At 47.3% G+C, this 18,150-nt stretch overlaps 1 protein-coding gene across 1 annotated transcript; it reads right to left on the bottom strand.

The window, feature by feature from the left end:
- Positions 1 to 2,102: 2,102 nt before the first annotated feature.
- LOC146189879 (uncharacterized) lies at positions 2,103 to 15,394 on the bottom strand. The gene is made up of 4 exons (XM_084605362.1): positions 15,266 to 15,394; positions 11,814 to 11,940; positions 3,350 to 3,508; positions 2,103 to 2,110 (listed from the first exon to the last, which is right to left on the bottom strand). The coding sequence occupies exons 1-4, from the start codon at positions 15,335 to 15,337 to the stop codon at positions 2,103 to 2,105; spliced, it is 366 nt and encodes a 121-aa protein (XP_084461488.1). The 5' UTR covers positions 15,338 to 15,394.
- Between the last annotated feature and the right edge of the window lie 2,756 nt (positions 15,395 to 18,150).

The raw sequence follows: 18,150 nt of genomic DNA, 5'->3' as shown, positions 1-18,150 counted from the left end.
AATGAAGGGCGAAAAATCTCAGAGAATTGAACATTATAATCCGATAGAGAGGACATCGTTTATGGCTAAGTCACAGCTTATCACGGAGGCACGCCGTCCTCATGAAACGGGACAGTGCCTAGCAGTTCTTCAAACTGCAATGCTATCAATCAACATTAATTCTTCTCCGCGAGCAATAGTTATTGCAGTGTTAAGCAACCTTTTCTTGTAGTTGTAAGCAGAGCACGCACACCGAATAAACGTTCATTAGCAAGGTTAGGTCGCGAAATGCACTCAGCAGGGCCAGGTAACATCACCCACATCTGTTTTACATTCCTGACCCATCGCCTTTGTCCCCAAGCATATTGCGTTTCAATCCATTGTATTCGTCCCTTCTACAGTAGCGGTCTTGCAGGAAAGATACATTACTCGGCAAATAGAATATTCAGCATCGAAATACGATTCAGATGTTAACTAGATGACACAACAGAAGGGGTGTAAATCTAGAGTTACAATTGTAAAACACCAGCTAATGCTGATGAGGAACCGCGAGTGACTGCTTCCCCATCGCAGTCGTCATCGAAGTTTAGCGGACTGCCTAAAAAACCTTACTGCGCGAGTGGAGAGGAAAATGTGTTAAAGGGGTCATTTGTCCAGTTGGCGGCCTCAGCTACGCACGCCCGTGTTACAAGGGCCCTTTGCGCTCTGGGTCCGGAGCTGGACACAGCAGCCTTCCACCTATCAATAGTTGGCACCAGATTCCGGCGGTGAGGTAGATTGTTTAGGCAGGTTCATGTCATGTTAGGAAGACTTGCCTTCTCCCTGCAGAGCTTAGATTTGCGGCCTTAGGACCTGGGTTATGTTATGTTTATACGGGTGAGTGGGTTGTACGTACTCGTCTTCAGGCATCACCATCTAACTTTCTCCGCTTCCTTGGGCCCCTTGAGCCTCTCCGTGTATGTCGTCAGGAGGTCGGGGTAAGGTGGTATGGGGATAGAAGGGTCAAGTCCACGGGGGGAGGGGGGGGGAAGCTCGGAAAGCAACATGAAGGCATTCGTTTCCTTGCACGCCTTGTTGTCCCGGTGCCCATATAAGGCATTTCTCTGTGTTGAGGTAGCCACCGACTTTTCAGTATTTTGGCGGCAGGCGGACCGATTCGCCCTTTGATGTAGTAGCGTTAGACAATACATGGAAGCTATCTAAATATGCGCAGGGGTCATGCGTGTCTGCTAAAGGAATGACCACTTCTTCAGCTATGTCTATCCTGTCTTCGTCAACAACAAGGGCACCAGCCAGCTAGTGAATCTCAACCGCCAGCGTGTCTCTCATATTGCTGAGTCTACATAGTAGGCCCCAGTGCCTTTCCCGGATTTTCTGCATATCGCTGGGTAAAAATGTGGTTATGAACGAGTCTGACCACCCAGGCAGTATAGCTAGCTTTTCTGTGAGACCTTAGCGGGCTAGCTAAGTCAAGATCGATCCATAAATACAATGTGGCCCGTACGGGTTACTGCCAGTCGAATAATTTGTCCGGCGTATGGGGCAGCAAGAGTTTAGTCGAATGTAATATGAACTTCCGACTTCAAAATTCGCTCTGTAGAAGGGCTTTAGATTAAACTGAGCGAATTTTCCACTGTTGTGCGACTGCAGGTTAAGACGTTAAGCTGTGTACCGCAAAATTTGGCCAGTTCGCTCTCTTGGAGCGCGCACGTTCGGTTAGGTTGTCACTCTCCGTTTCCCTCCTTTCCACGCGTGGTCCTGAGGCGTGTGACATTCACCCCACGGTTTTGACACTCTTCATTTGGCCCCTTTACTCTCAGAATAAATCATTTGCTTTAAAATGAGCAAACTGACGATGAAGACAGGAGTAATCGCTACATAGATAAAGAAACTGCATGATAAATATCGGGCAGAAATAGTTCTCGCCACTCAGTTGGTCGCATTTTAAATGCGTACAAAGCCAGAGCTGAGGATCGCCAGAGTCTGTAGTAGGGTAGGCGACTCGGCCTGCTTAGTGTTGTAGCTACCACCGGCAAGGAGTGGGATTTAGGACATGTTTCCTGAGACTTTTGGAGGGCTTCTAGTACTGCACTCACTGCACGCAGGTGCGTGTTCAGCAAAAATTAGGATTCTGGAAGCACAAGTAATCCTTAAAACTGACATGAATATTCCCTACCAAGGAAACAAGTAATAAGTCAATTCCACCCGAGCTGTGAGTAGTGTTGCCAGGCTACGTAGAAGAAACATTTTCTCACAACCTTCTGGTAAAAACCGTCGCATACCATGACAGCCCTGCTGGCCATTATCATCCCGGGTAGTTTACTACAGCTGCTATCACACAGGAACAACCCGGCTTGAGCTTGCAAAAAGAATGCCAAAGTGATCGGAGCCTGATGTCACAAATAATATTTTCCATCTACGGCGGCAGAATAATACGCGCGAAATTTGAATGCATTTATTTCATCCTCGAATAAACACGTTGCTTTCCCATACGCATCATTCACGGTCAGAAACAGCCAGTACATGGTGAGCTATGCTTCTTGTTACTATGGGCAAAATGTTTCCGTTCATGGTGTCAACTTTCATGTACTTGCATAGTTGTGTGCAGCTCATGAAACAAATGTATTATACATACATTGGATACCTTTTTCTCGGCTAGATAGTGCTCTACTGTGTTTATTTCAATAAATATTTGATGTCATTTATGGCATGAAAATACATTCGCTCGAGCACTGCCTAGTCAATGAAGAGCAGTGTGCAAACCGCAAAATAACAATGCTTGTTCTGACCTACACGAGTCTCGATAGAGTAGGTCGCTGACCCAGAAGGAACCGTTCGAACCCGAAGTCGTGACTGAAACCATTCAATCCCAAACTCCTCCTTCAAATCCTCCCTTATGGAAGGTTCGGACCTTCTTTTATACAGTAGGTTTGACCCTCCCTAGCGCAAGAGATGTGTTCCCCAATTTGCCCTTTTACATAATTCCGGTCTCCTAACCCGCATACTCCTGTTCGACGTTTTCAATAATATGGTGTCTGTAATCGTGGGATTAGGTTAGTACCTACACTTAAATTAAAAAAAATTAACCAAGAATTCTATTTGTTGACTGTATTAAAGCGCGCATTGTTTGGAAAGACGTAAAATGTCTAGCACAGAAAACTGTCATGGTTCAATTTATATTAATTTTTTGTTCAATAGTCCTGCCGTTCCAAAAACGTATACTTATAAGCGCCCATTTATTTCCAGACCCCAAAGGAATAAGGAAAGTTATGTGCTACTTACGATACCATCGCAGCAGGATAGTTGTGTTCATTTCAACTAGAAAAAACTCGCTTACATCCCTGACTAATATATATGGCGTGACACTCACCGGTTTCAAACGCAGCCCCGCCCAGCCCCATAAGAAAGACCATGACGTGTGCCACCGGCAAATATACGCTGAGCGGTGTCATGACCACCGTGATGCATGTCAGTACGGTTGCCACAATTGAAACCACCTGAGTGTTGTAGGTGTCGTGCAGCTTTCCGCCTGTAAAAACAGATGCGCAATATATGCCGATTAGGCAAAATATAAGTACATTGTTGCATTTTCGAACTGTTCTTAAGTTTTGACAAGGACTTGTCTAAGAGTGAACAAGAAACCGTAAGTCACGTGACTCATGATTTCTTGTTCACTGTTATACCTGACTCACATACCGCTATCACACAATGAATCCAGAAAAAGCTTAAATATTTGGAATAAAAGCCAGAATAAATCAATTATTATGTTTTCTTTAATTCAAGGATTCATTTTAATATGGTGTGTAATAGTATTTGGCATGCAGTACATTTGGTAGTATCTGCCAAGCTGGCTAGAAACCTGTCCCATCGAAAAAAGCTAAGGATACAAAATGCGCTGTGAGAAGTGTTACTGTCAATGATCTTATTTCCGCACTTCCTTTGAGGGCCTCACGCTCGCAATGTAGGCATTATATTGTCGCGGTGTGAAGTCTCTGATCAGAAGTCACCGCGGGACACAGGAGTAACAGAAGTCACAGTGCGGCAGGAACTAGCAGGCCCGCTTCGACAGAAGAACTTCAGTTTCTTCGCCTCGAGGAGACGAACGTCGGTTTCTTCGCCTCGAGGAGGCACACGCTCGCGATCAGCACAGAGGGAAAATAAATAATGCAGCGTGTCATTGCCCCCCGGGTACCCTGTATTGTATGCAAAGGTAACGTACGGGAGCACTTCATCCCACGTTTTGTGCTCTACGTCGACGTACATTGAGAGCATGTCAGCGAGTGTTTTGTTCAAGCGTTCGGTCAAGCCGTTCGTTTGAGGATGGTAAGGTGTTGCTTTCCTGTGTTCAGTATGACTATGAATTAAAATCTGCTGCAGCAATTCGGCTGTAAATGCGGCTCCTCTGTCAGTAATCAAAATCTCCGGTGCGCCATGGCGCAGGACAACGCAATTGATGAAAAACTTTGCAACCTCTAAGGCAGTACCGTTGGGTAGAGCGGAGGTTTCCGCGTATCGTGTAAGGTAATCCGTGGCAATAATGACCCACCGGTTACCGGAGTGTGAAAGGGGAAATGGTCCCAGCATGTCCATGCCAATCTGCTGGAAAGGCCTCGACGGTGGGTCTATTGGCTTCAAGAGTCCGGTGGGCTTAGTCGGCGGCACCTTACGACGCTGACAGTTGCGACACGTTTTCACATAGTGTGAAACGTCTGAGTGAAGTCGAGGCCAGTAGTACTTTTCCTTGAGCCTTGCAAGCGTGCGCGTGACTCCCAAATGTCCAGAGGTTGGTTCATCGTGGCAAGCTTGTAAGATTTCATCACGTAGACACATAGGTACAACAATCAGGTACGGCGTTTGGCTGGCGGAAAAGTTTTTCTTCATGAGGACACCATTGCGCACACATAACGATGACAGAGCACGCTTGAAAGCTCTTGGAGCGTTTGTACATGCACCGTCGTTTAGATAGTCCATGATGTGACGAAGTTCGGGATCTGCAGATTGTCTTTCAGCGAGGCACTCTGTGCTGATGGCATTTAGCAGTATGGCCTCATCAGGAATTTCATCTGCGGGGGGATCTACAGGGGCCCGTGAGAGGCAGTCTGCGTCCGAATGCTGACGGCCAGATTTGTATGTGACAGTTATGTTGAATTCCTGTAATCGTAGACTCCATCTTACAAGACGGGTTGAAGGGTCCTTTAGGGTTGCAAGCCAGCATAGGGCATGGTGGTCAGTTACTAACTTGAATGGTTTCCCGTAAAGGTATGGCCGGAACTTCGACGTCGCCCACACAATGGCTAGACATTCTTTCTCTGTTGCGGAATAGTTCACTTCCGCTTTAGATAGACAGCGACTGGCATAAGCGATTACACGTTCTTGGCCGCCCTGGATTTGAACTAGAACGGCGCCCAGGCCTATGTTGCTTGCATCGGTGTGAAGCTCCGTGTCGGCGTTTTCGTCGAAGTGAGCCAATATGGGAGGTGTTTGTAGGCGGCGTTGAAGCTCTTTGAATGCTTGTTCCTGTGGTGCGTCCCAAGTGAAAGGCGTGTCTGTCTTTGTCAGACGTGTTAGGGGCTCGGCGAGTCGAGCGAAATCTTTGACGTAGCGCCGGTAGTAGGCACATAAGCCAAGAAATCGTCGAACAGCTTTCTGGTCTTTGGGCGGAGGGAAGTTGGCAATAGCTGTCGTTTTCTCTGGATCCGGCAGGACACCAGCGTGGCTTACGACGTGCCCCAAGAACTTGAGCTCCGTATAAGCAAAATGACATTTCTCGTTCTTTAACGTAAGGCCAGAGGATGTTATGGCTTGCAAAACAGTTTCAAGGCGCCGAAGGTGCTCCTCGAACGTTGGAGCGAAGACCACAACGTCGTCAAGGTAAACGAGACATGTCTGCCACTTGAGATCTGCAAGTACGGTGTCCATAAGCCGTTGGAAAGTAGCCGGAGCAGAGCAGAGACCAAAGGGCATAGCCTTGAACTCGTAGAGCCCATCCGGAGTAATAAACGCCGTTTTCTCGCGGTCCCTCTCATCTACCTCTATTTGCCAGTATCCGGATTTCAAGTCCATTGAAGAGAAATATTTCGCGGAGCAGAGACGATCCAAAGCATCGTCGATGCGTGGCAGGGGATAGACATCTTTCTTTGTAACTTTGTTTAGCCGGCGGTAATCCACACAAAACCTCAGCGTACCATCCTTTTTCTTCACAAGAACGACAGGTGCAGCCCATGGACTCCGCGAGGGCTGGATGACATCGTCGCGAAGCATCTCTTTCACTTGGCGGGTGATAGCGGCGCGTTCAGTCGGAGACACTCGGTAAGGTGACTGTCTGAGAGGTGGCACGGTATCATCCGTAATAATGCGATGCTTGGCGAGATCGGTTCTGCCAACACGTGAAGAGTTGGAGAAGGTCGCCCGATAGCGCTGGAGGAGCTGGTTCACTTGGCGATGCTGCAGTTGAGAAAGCGCAGGGTTAATGCCGAAGTGCAAATCGGTGGTAGGCCTCTCCATTTCGGTCAATGACAGCGTCGCAAGTCCAGAGGCTTTTCGAACATGCGTGATACCGCAAATATGGGCCACTACAGTCCCAGTGCTTAAATGCTGGTGCTCACCGCCAAAATTTGTGAGTAGGACGTCTGCTTTGCCGTCTTCGAGGCGAACGACTCCTCTGGCTACAGCAAGACTGCGTTCGAAAAGTAAGATCTGTTTACTCTCCACGACACCTTCAAAGTTTTGCAGTGTATTCGCAGCCACAGACGTCATCACGCTGGAACGGGGCGGAATAGTGACGTGATCATCAAGAATGTGCAGTGCTGTCGGTCGCTCTGAAGCACTGTGTATTGCGTTCTCAGTCGATAAGGTCACTGACTTAGTCTGCAGGTCGATAACGGCTCCATTCTCTGCTAAGAAATCCATGCCAAGGATGACGTCGCGGGAACACTGGACAAGTACGACGAAGGTTGCTAAGTACGTTTCTTCTTGCACAGTTACCCTAGAAGTGCAGGTACCGGTCGGCGTTATCAAGTGGCCTCCGGCGGTACGAATTTGTGGGCCTGTCCAGGGTGTAGTCACCTTTTTCAGAGTGGCGGCGAAAGGCCCACTCATCACAGAATAATCGGCGCCGGTATCCACAAGCGCTGTCACGTCGGTTCCGTCCACTGAAATGTTCAGGTCGGCGGTTACGGCTGTGGTTTTACTGGAACGTCGCGGGGTCCGGTCACGGCTGCGGTGTGGTACTAGCTGATTTCGTGTCGTCGGAGAACTGGGGCGCCGAGGCAGCGGATCATTGTGGGGCGCGTCGTGTCGTCGTGAAACGGAGTGGCCATCCGGTTGCAGCGGTGGAGGAGCTTGAGAATTTCGTCGATGAGCAACCTTCCCTCCAAAGGTTGCCGCGTCTAGTTTCCCCGATGGGGGCTAGGGGAGCGGACCCGCGTCAGGCCGGCATTACTACGTGTCTGCGAGGAGTATTGGCCCGGTGAAGGCGACCGCGAGTAGTCATAAGGCGTTCCGGATGATTCAGCCAGGTACGCGTCAATGGCAGGGGGTCGTTCACCACGCTGCGGCTTTCGCGCGTCGGCGCTAAATCCCGGCAGACCCATTCGTCGGTAATAGCAATCGCGGAACAGGTGACCAGCTTCGCCACAGTGGAAGCACAGCGGGCGATTATCGCGAGTGCGCCAGACGTCGCTTTTGCGTGGACGCACCTGAGAAATTCGAGCGGGAGGTGCTTGACGAGTGTATGCAGGGGCTGCTTGGTGCTGACTTGGAGGTGGATGCTGACTGGGAGGTGGACAGGCACGACGAGTGACTGCGGCGTAGGTCATGGGCTGCTGTGGTGGCATTGTCGGGAGTGGCTCGGGTGGGTTGAGTGCCTGTTTGACCTCTTCCCGAACCATCTGAGAAAGGCTGGATACTTGAGGGGGTGCTGCCGTCGAAAATAGTTTTTGCAGCTCCTCGCGTACGATGGCCCGTATGGTCTCACGGAGCACGTCAGTGCTACCAGTGTCCGCGATGGCGGCAGCAATAGGGATGGACGGCCGCTCGTAGTGCTTAGATCGCATCTCTAGAGCCCTCTCAATGGTAGTGGCCTCGGATACAAATTCCCCGATGGTCTTGGGGGGACATCGCACTAATCCAACGAAGATCTGTTCTTTAATTCCCTTCATGAGATATCGAAGTTTTTTTTCTTCGGACATGTTCGGATCAGCGCGACGGAATAGCCTCGTCATGTCCTCGAAGTAAACGAGGACGCTCTCGTTAGGGAGCTGAACTCTCGTCTGTAGGAGCAGCTCGGCACGTTCTTTCCGAAAAACGGTGGTGAAAGCTTGCAGAAACTGGTCCTTGAAGGAACTCCACGTTGTAATGGTAGTCTCATGATTTTCAAACCATGTGCGAGCTGAACCGTCAAGCGAAAAAAATACATGTTGCAGTTTCTGGTCGTCGCCCCAGCGATTGTACTGGGCTACTCGCTCAAATTTATCTAGCCAGTCTTCCGGGTCGTCGCCGGGAAAGGCTTGGAAGATGGGTATCTCCCGCGGCTGCTGCAACACGAAGGAGGGGGCAGTGGTGTCTACCTGCGTCATTACGGGTGGTTGTGCTGTCTCCGAAGGTGGTGCTGGAGAAGATGGTGGCGGCCTCGCAGTACGAGAAAATTGTAGAGGCGCGAATTCAGGATCAAGCCCTCGAAGCCGTCGGCTACTCTGATGGGTAGGCGTAATCTCGATGGTAGGAGATCCTTGAGGGCTGGAGTCTCGGCTGGTTGGAGGTGTTCGGAGCATGGGTTGCGTTACCCAGCAGCTCCACCAGATGTCGCGGTGTGAAGTCTCTGATCAGAAGTCACCGCGGGACACAGGAGTAACAGAAGTCACAGTGCGGCAGGAACTAGCAGGCCCGCTTCGACAGAAGAACTTCAGTTTCTTCGCCTCGAGGAGACGAACGTCGGTTTCTTCGCCTCGAGGAGGCACACGCTCGCGATCAGCACAGAGGGAAAATAAATAATGCAGCGTGTCAATATGTTCTCTTTTGCAAGGAACACCATAACGCACAAAGCCACGCGTAGCATCTCATACTACACTGGGTGACACGTGCACATTATGATTCTTTTTCTACTCAACGAAATAATTTGCTATTTGTGCTTGAGTACACTTTTAACGCATATTTTGTCTGCCAGACAAAGAAAAGTAGTCGCTCCAAAGTTTTTAGTATTTATATCTTAATGAGCGTAGCAGGGGGCGGCAGAAAGTTAGGTGGGCGGATGAAGTTAAGAAGTTCGCAGGGGTCAAGTAGATGCAGCTAGCACAGAACCGGGTTAAGTGAAGAAATATGGGAGAGGCCTTCGCCCTGCAGTGGGTATAGTCAGGCTGATGATGATGATGATGATGATGATGACTCGTTTTGTACGGTGAGCGGTGGCCGAAACTATGGCCGGCTGCACAATATATCCGTTGAACAGCGCTATAGGACGTGTTTATATCAGACTGGTTTTAACCACGTGATGTCAGCGAAACAATACCGATGCAAATTGCTTTTGTTGCTTAAATAATAGTACGAATTTTGTGATTTGACAGCGTTTATCAGCCGTTTTTAAGTATTCCCTGAGAATCGCTTACAATTTCTTCCGCATGATAGGCAACTCATTCTTGTGAAATTATATGTCATTTTGATCCATTTTTATTTGTGCAAAGCATCTTGAAGCTTTTATTTTTATGCGAGGAAGTATTCACATGAATACCACTTTATAACGTCCAAAAATGCTGTGCAACGCTTCAGCTAAACAATACGGACATGTTAGTCAGCGCTTCGTATGTTTTCAGTGCCAGCCATACCGCTTTCTTCGCACTGGGATCGCCGAGTACCATTCAGTTTCCTCACTTGCCGCTACGTGGCGCTACATAGAGCTACGAGATGAGTTTTCAGAGTACCGCGATCATTTTTCCCGCCTTGAAAAAGAAAAAAAAAACACGCTGCTGCTGTTCAGCGAGCCTCGACCGCAGACGCCATCATTTACAAGGACTTTGTAGTGGACGGTGAACTTCCAAATCATCTGGGCGTTCTTGTAGCGGCCGCATTGAAGCCCAAATTTTTGTTCAACGATGTACGGAAGCTATATCGTTTAGCGTTTATTCATAGTGTCCGTTCACGTTATTTTCACATCTAGCTATTCCACCTACAATTAAATCAATCATCGCACTCACAGTAGCGATGTTGCGAGAACATTTACATAGGTAACTACGAATGAAATTGCAATTATGCAAACGCCATTCAGAGGGGGCCATAAAGCTTCGAGACCCAGTCATGAAGAGAGAAAGTTCGGGGTACTCTGAAACCTTATCCAGTGACTCTTGGAGCGGCTTCAGTTACTGATCTCTGAAGGCTCTAGCGGCCATGCTTTAGGCAGAGGAAGCTATTTGAACTCGACCGCATTCCGTTGTGCGGCGTTACTCAGGTGGTACTCTCCTCCAGAGACACAGAGCAAGCACAAAAGCTGGCCACAAAAAGAGAATAAAAGGCAGTGAGATGGGCCATATAAGACTGCCAATAACAAATCGCGAACGCTGCTGCTAAGTGGTATGTTTCTCTCTCGGCTTCTAGATCGAATACGCAGACGCATTGAATGATGTGGCGGAATCAGCGAGCCTTACCGTCGAAACGATTCGAAGGAAATACAACAACCGCGCATCTACGAAGGTGCACGTAAGTTATAGTCATAACTTTTATTCGTGACTGGGTGATCAACACAAACCAGGCATGAAAGATACTACCGTTGAAAGTCGAGCATTGTCCTTGTTTATGTGTATGTGTGTATTGTGTGCCTCTCCTGTGTGTCGTTGCCTACTCTGCTGTGTGGTGGAGAATGAAAGATAGTTTAATTTTCGTAATTCTACAACGCTATGCGCATTCAACGACTTAATCCCCAAATATCGTGGATGCGGGGGCTGGTTGGTGCATGGTATCAGGAACAAATTAACAGTGCACGCATGCTTTACCAGTTGTCATGATAGCAGCGACTTTCTTGCCTATGTCACACAAATCCAGGTAATTTCGATTGTACGCCAATTATGCAGGGTTAAATAGAACATTGGACAGATCGACTCTTTCTTCCACAATACATTAAGCATCGTACAGGCAGATATGCACATAGGATAAAACGGCGGTATACGAGCTATCTCACTCCGATCCATTTTCTTATCTGAAAGCTCAAGCTTACAAGCAAATTCACTAGGCGCAGGGGTCATTTGCAACACTCACGAGGGTCTCTTTTGAAATCTTTCGCATTGGAAGTTATTTGCGATCACTGGCCCGTTTAATTAATGGTACGTTCGCAAGCAGAACTGAGCAAATGCGGTCAGCTTCGGAGATTGCACTCGTACTGACTACACAGAGCAACAAAGCTCACGGTCTATACTTGGCAATCACTCTATATTGCCTCGGTTTAGTAATACTGCCATCAACATAGTCATTTGTGGCCATTTTGTACACTGACATCGAACACAAATGTTCTTCGCATCGTTTTGCTCTTTGCATACTAGAATTACGAGAATCATTTTTTCGACGTGTGGGGCATATCACAGCTCTTCCGACAGTGACAATCTTACACAAAATATTAGCCTAATTAAACATGTTACTACCTCTAGGCTTGCATTTAAATACTCCGCAGCCAGGAAAGCCTTCAAATGCACGACTCAACTTCCATTAGTCTTGTCTTCAATGAGAAAGATGTAATATTGTTGCCGAGCACGTATCAACAACTTGACAATTGTACATTTTATAAATTAACCTTATTGTTTAAAGGTATTCGCATTCAGAAGGAATGCCGAAGAAAAGGTTGTACGCCAACGCACCGAGGAAAGAGCCCAGCAGGGCTCCAATGCCACGCGTGGTGATGAGGTACGAGATGCTTGCGAGACTTGATCCGAACAGCTGAACCAAGTCCAGCATAGCAGCACCAGTGATGGCGACCACGAGACCCTTCGCAAATCATGAGAACGAAGAAATGAATCATGAATAAGTTATCTTGACCCTCTCTATAATCAATCACATATAATTTGGCGAACGGAAATCTTATTTGACACTTGCACATAAAATTCATTGCCGTTCTAAACCATTTCACGTTTTGCAACGCCAGGATAAAAAAAATATATAAGTAGCAGAAAATTTACATTTATTTCAGTATGCTTAAATTTGTACCGCTAATGTGTAATGTGTCGCTCAAAGTAAACTGCCGTCTGCTTTTCCTTGTTAACAAGAATAGAAATGAAAGCGGAGTAGTTTTCAGTATCCCTGAGATTTGAAGAACCGGAAAATTGCATGGACCAGTCTCAGCCGTAGGTAGGCGGTTTCTTATTTAGTCAACTCTTGTTTTCTATTGTTACCACAATATGACATCTTGTGGAGGTGCCCACGTCCCTTAAGATGTAGCCAGCCAGAGACAAGCAGCCTCTCGTCTTCGTGCCGTCCCGTGAGACCCCCCTCCATGAACGGCTGATAAAGATGCTGAAGAATGACTTAGTCTCTTCGATCGTGTGGCAAGATTTTCAGGCTGAAATGGATAACCTAACGCTAAGTAATGGTAGTAAGGTTTAGTTTAGTTTAGTTTAGTGGGGTTTAACGTCCCAAAGCAACTCAGGCTATGAGAGACGCCGTAGCGGAGGACTCCGGAAATTTCGACCACCTGGGGTTCTTTAACGTGCACTGACATCGCACAGCACACGGGCGCCTTGCTTTTCGCCTCCATCGAAAAGCTGCCGCCGAGGCCGGGATTCGATCCCGCGTCCTTGGGAACAGTAGTCGAGCGCCGTAACCACTGCGCCACCCCGGCGGGGTAGGTTGAAAGTTGGGCGACTTGAATCTGGTTCATTTTGAAGGTAGCGCGAAAAACGAGGACCAAGAGTAGAAGGACACAACACGAGCGCTTGGTCCTTGTTTTTCGCGCTACCTTCAAAATGAGCTAAGTAATGCCTATCTTGTTCAAGAAATTCTCCTATAGCCTAATGGCAATTAAGTCATTTAAACCAAAAATGTGCGTCACAACAGCCCTGACGAAAGACGATAAGCCGTAAATGTTGCTTTGGCGGCAGGATTTACTCTTAAACTTGTCATTGTTCGGAGAGCACTTTTATGACCTTTTGCAGGTCTATTCGTGTTTGTGATATGTTCGTTGCACAACCACCACTGTTAATCGGTTAGTGTTGATCAATTTTGACATGAAACGCACAATTCCGAAACCTATACTTTTTCTTTGCTTAAGTTAAAATACCTCTTTAAATGTGAATTCTAGTGTCCAAACTTGCTGCTTACCGACGTTTGACCCATTATTAGCATGTACCTATACAGTCGTGCCTCTTTAATATGGACACTTTGGTTTCCGACCAAAACTGTCCATAAAGCGAGTCATCCATAATAACGAGTCATGAATAAAAGCAAAAAGGATTTTATTGAGAAAAGAGAATTGTAATTAACGACTGCTTTTGTACATAACGATGTGCACTGGACTCAAAATTTCACAGAACACCGGCAATTTTGAGTGCATTATCCTTGTCATTGTTGTCTACAAAAAATTGTAGTGCAGTCTGAAGCGACTCGCTTACCATGACACCCGTGACGTTGGGCTTTGTGTTGGTCGAACTTTCGAGCACGAACTCCTCACTGGCCGATGAATCAGCGTCTGATTCTCTACTCACCGCCACTTCCAAAATGGCCTCTTCACTGAGCAAAGTAGCCGCTAAGTAGCTGCTTGAGATTCTCCTGAGGCGAGGAAACAGCTGAGCTGTCGATGCTAGTCCCTCGCAGCTTGGATTGAGTGAGATGGCTTTTGCCGCTTGTATTCATAGATTTCTTCGCGCCTACTTTCAACTTTGTTCTTTTGCGTTTACCTCCCGCCATGCCAAAAGCCAGACTCAAGTTGAGGGCTAAAGGCTCCTGATGCTGTGCACTTTTTTGCCTAGTTAACCTTTCTGCCTTTCCGTTCTTCTGATTCTTTCTTTTTTTTGCCTTGTACTGTTTCTGTAAGGAAGCAAGAGAGTCAAGTTGGCAAGCTGCTATGCAGAGGGCTATCGAACATCCCATCTTCTTGGAGCCGTTTTTATGTGTTCCCATAAAACAAACACTGCAAGCTGAATTACAGTTTAGAACGACTAGCCGACTACGAAGAGCTCAGACCTTGTCAACGCCGCATCGTTGACTCCAAGCGAAGCCCACATACGGACCGCCTAGTGTGCAAAGTTTGGCAGTTCGGCAGTGCAACAGGGACGAAAACCAGGAGCATGAGAGGGAAGCGCTTCCAGGACGGGACGCCCGGTCCCGGTTGCGTGATCGTACGTCGCCTTTCTTTTGTCGCTCTGCTTTGTGAGTGTCTTAACTCTCACCGAAAAGCGTTAACGGCTTCATGGAACACACATTGCGCTTTAGGAAAGAAAACTTCAGTTCCCGCCGCTACTGTAGGCACTTGTCTTTCTTCCGGTCATTTCTTTCTTACGCTTTTACCTGCCTCTCTGTTCACGTTCAGCAGAATTTATTGCAACCACATGTTGCCGTTTGCCCGACTGCGGCGGCACTTCCGCTGCACCCAGAAATCTCCTGGTTCCCCCCTTTCGAGGTCTTTCTTACGCTGGCCCTCTGTTTACTGTGTACGTTCCTCTCCGCTCCCCCCCCCCCCCCCCCAACACACACTCCTTTAGAACGGCGACACGCCAGCTTCTTTCCAACCCCACAGGACTCGTTCAGGCATTCCGCCATATCGGCTGTCGCGTAGGTTCGCGGGCGACGCGCCCTTCTTTAACTTGCGTTCGGACTCCTCGGCTTTTTTTTCTTTTCAAGCACTGTCCATATTAACGAGACAAAAATACATGGGCCCAAGTGGGGCGCGTGCATTCTTCCCCTGGCCATTGTCCGGACAGCGAGTTTCCATATCAACGAGGCATAAATACATTGAAAAGGTTTCGTCCCCAGAAAAACTGTCCATAATTCGGGTCGTCCATATTAACGGGGGTCATATTAATGGGGCACGACTGTATTCTTTATTCCGTATGTCTGCATTGTGCAATTTCTTTCTCCACAGGAACGCGCATTAATATAAAGAACGCACTTCTCGTGACAACATCACGATCAATACTGAGAGAAGAGCGTCGCCAATTTTGCACGCGTCTGATGCGCATTAGCCTCATCAAGAAAAAGAACACAAGGACGAAAGTCGTCAAACACCAACTTATCCTGCTTGAACAAAACTAGAGTTTTGTGAAATACCTGTTTCGCGAGGCTACTTGCCGACCATGCGAGTAATAAACGCAGTTTCTACCATTCCCAAATTTCCGAGGCTGAGGTTGCACGTCCGGCCCAAGTTCAACCACAGCTTCGCACGTGACGCCATCCTTCCAGCATCAGCGTTGTGGCTGCGGGAGAAGTATAATGCACTTAGTGCCTGATCACAGGGGTGTACTGGAAAGCACCTCTGAAGGCTTCGCAACTGTGACAATGAGAGGCACCGCTATCTTATCGCAGTTCGAAATGCAGCAAGACAAGCGCATTACGGTCACGCTGATGAATGGCATCACGAGGAGGAAGAGATAGGCCGCTATGTCGCCATGACGCCAGAAGAATCAGCTGTTTTGAAAGAGTGGTGTGAGTGAGTGAGTGAGTGAGTGAGTGAGTGAGTGAGTGAGTGAGTGAGTGAGTGAGTGAGTGAGTGAGTGAGTGAGTGAGTGAATTTACTGCCCCATCAATGAACATCTTACCATCAAAAAACGTTCAATAAAACGGAGAGTTGAGCTAGTTGGCACATTTTTAAGGAATAACAGCGCGGAGACGAAGGACAAGAAAGAAGACAACACCTCCGCTGACTATCAACTGCAGTTTATTAGAAGGGCGCTCCGTCCTCAAATCGTGCTCTGCACCCAAAAAGCTGGGAAAAATGGGCGCCATGGTTGAGGCAAAATCAAGGAAAAACGAAAAGAAACGAAGAAAACCGAAAACAGGGTGCCAGATAAAGCATGACCTGAGGTTTGTCTGTTGCGCAGAGAGAGGTGTGTATGAAGTGCCTTTCACATGCAGGAAGACCTACATAGGCCAAACGCGAAGGTTTACCCGCTTACGTGACCACAACACTTCATTGAAGGGCGTTCCATCCTCAAATCTTGCTCTGCATTACAGAAACTGTCCGCTTAATAACCAACTGAATTGTTCTGAAACGTCATGTGTTCCCATTTTTGATGAAACCAAAATTCTGTATAAACACAAAGATAAACTAACAAGAGAAATCGGTGAAGTGTTTCATATTGATAAAAATCATGAGTCGTGTGTAAGCACCCCTTCTGCATCTGTTCATGAGTGTGAATTAATACATCTTGATTGAAAAGACTGAGTTGTCTGTTTGGCGGTTTGAGTTGCACATGCGCTCTTGGTTGTGAAAAGAGTATATTTTGCGTGTTTCTAATAAAATGCAGTTGATAGTTAAGGCACGTGTTGTCTCTTTCCTTCTCCTTCGTCTCCGCGCTGTTATTCCTTAATCTTACCATCACTCAACCGCTCACATGCGTCTTCCAGGAGCTCTACCAAACACTAACCCTCCAAGAGTGCACGCATCAGCTGAATGGAAACGAGCGAAATCAGACAGAAAATCAGTCGAAAGACAGTGTTTGTAAACATGAAAAAGCAGATATCTGACATCACATCCTTTGCTTCCCTGATCACTTTTTTTTTTTCTCGAAGCATGAAATCTGAAAGTCAGAAGTGCAGCTTAAATTTGAAATCAAGTATTTGAAAACTTTGAGAGCACTACAGAGCACTGCATTGAAAGAATGCGAAAGCTTTAGAGCTGCTGCTGCATAGGGTAAATCGCGCACCCTTGTACAGCTTTTGCTAGCAAACATCGGTGCTTGGACCGCACAATGAAAATTAACTATCATTGGCCTGCGTTCGTTGCAGTGCTGTAAGTGTGGGATTGGGAGTTCCGGTGAAAACTCCAGAAAAAAAGTCCTCAGAAGTAACGTCCCCCCAAAAAAAGGTCCCATTTGCGCAATAGGAAAAAAAAAAACAAAACATGTCCTCGAACGGGTGGAAACGTCACGCAGCCTCAGGTTTTCATCTCGCCTCGTGCGCGCGGCTTATCAGGGAGCAATGCAATGTCACTGACGTTTACTGGTTTTACACTCCATATTTTTTTATAATTTTAGCTTGCACACGATTTGTACATTTTGATGTGCCGTTTTTTTATTCCCCCTTGCTGTAGTCTTCGTGCTATAAGGTGCAGACAGTGCTTCCCGGTGGTGAGCTGTACGTTTCTTATACAGCGCGTCCAGCTAGGAAGTAGCTGAACATCGAACTGATGCGAGAGGGTTAAAATAAAACATATAGTGATGGCAGTAGTAACGGAGTGGCGGTGCCGGGTCTTCGCTTTGCTTGCGGTTGAAAGAGTGTGCTGACCACCCTTTTCGGTAGGCGGCTGCTTGGAGCACTGGTTTAGGACTACCATGGTCAACAACCTGTTAAGGTACGGCCTCCCGTTGTAAGAATTCTACACTATTGCCTCAGCAGAGTTGAACCTCGTCACCAAAAGTTTTGCTTTCCACAAAGAGGGTCCCCCAAGACTACTAAGCGCTGTGCCGGTTGTCTCTCAGTGGGTGTCATCAGCCGATTATACATTATTAATGATTGATTATTGAGTGCATAACTGGGGATAACACACTTTGTAAATAAACTAGGGGTATGACATGCTGTAGTGAGCTTTTTCACCATGCTTTGGGCAGTTCCTTCTGCAGTGCCTGTAAACATGTCAGGTGTTCAAAGCTTCGTGGACCCAAATTATGGTTACATATTTTCTCAATCATGAATGAAAGTAATAAAAGTATTTGGCGATGTCAATTAAGCAAAAATTCCTCCTTAGGATAATTTTCGCTGCGGGGGAATACATTTTCCAGCTTCGGCTTCCTCAGGGGCATTTTTTTCTGAGGATGTTTTTTCCCGATAATGTCTTTACTTAAACCCGTGAATTTAGCTGTACGGAGTCGTTCGTACCGCTTGGTGTTCTGAAAGTCACGTAACGTTCTCGCGCAATTTGACTGTCACATGGCTTTGCCACGTCCTACTCCCATAGCCACGTGACATTTGCATGTAAATTGACTGTCACTTGAATTTGTCATGGGATACTCTCATAGTAAGGTGACGTTTGTGACCCATGACTCAGCC

The sequence above is a fragment of the Amblyomma maculatum genome, chromosome 5, assembly GCF_055883805.1.
Source record: "Amblyomma maculatum isolate TAMU_Amacu chromosome 5, ASM5588380v1, whole genome shotgun sequence".
Classification (NCBI taxonomy): domain Eukaryota; kingdom Metazoa; phylum Arthropoda; class Arachnida; order Ixodida; family Ixodidae; genus Amblyomma; species Amblyomma maculatum.
Note: the sequence above shows the minus strand (reverse complement) of the source record. Positions and strands in the feature narration are given on the sequence as shown.

Coding starts and splice junctions, on each gene's coding strand:
- LOC146189879 (XM_084605362.1), bottom strand. CDS start 15,337: ATGGCGTCACGTGCGAAGCTGTGGTTGAACTTGGGCCGGACGTGCAAC. Junction 11,941..15,265: donor GCCTCGGAAATTTGGGAATG/GTAGAAACTGCG, acceptor TGATTTGCGAAG/GGTCTCGTGGTCGCCATCAC. Junction 3,509..11,813: donor CCTGCTGGGCTCTTTCCTCG/GTGCGTTGGCGT, acceptor CTGTTTTTACAG/GCGGAAAGCTGCACGACACC.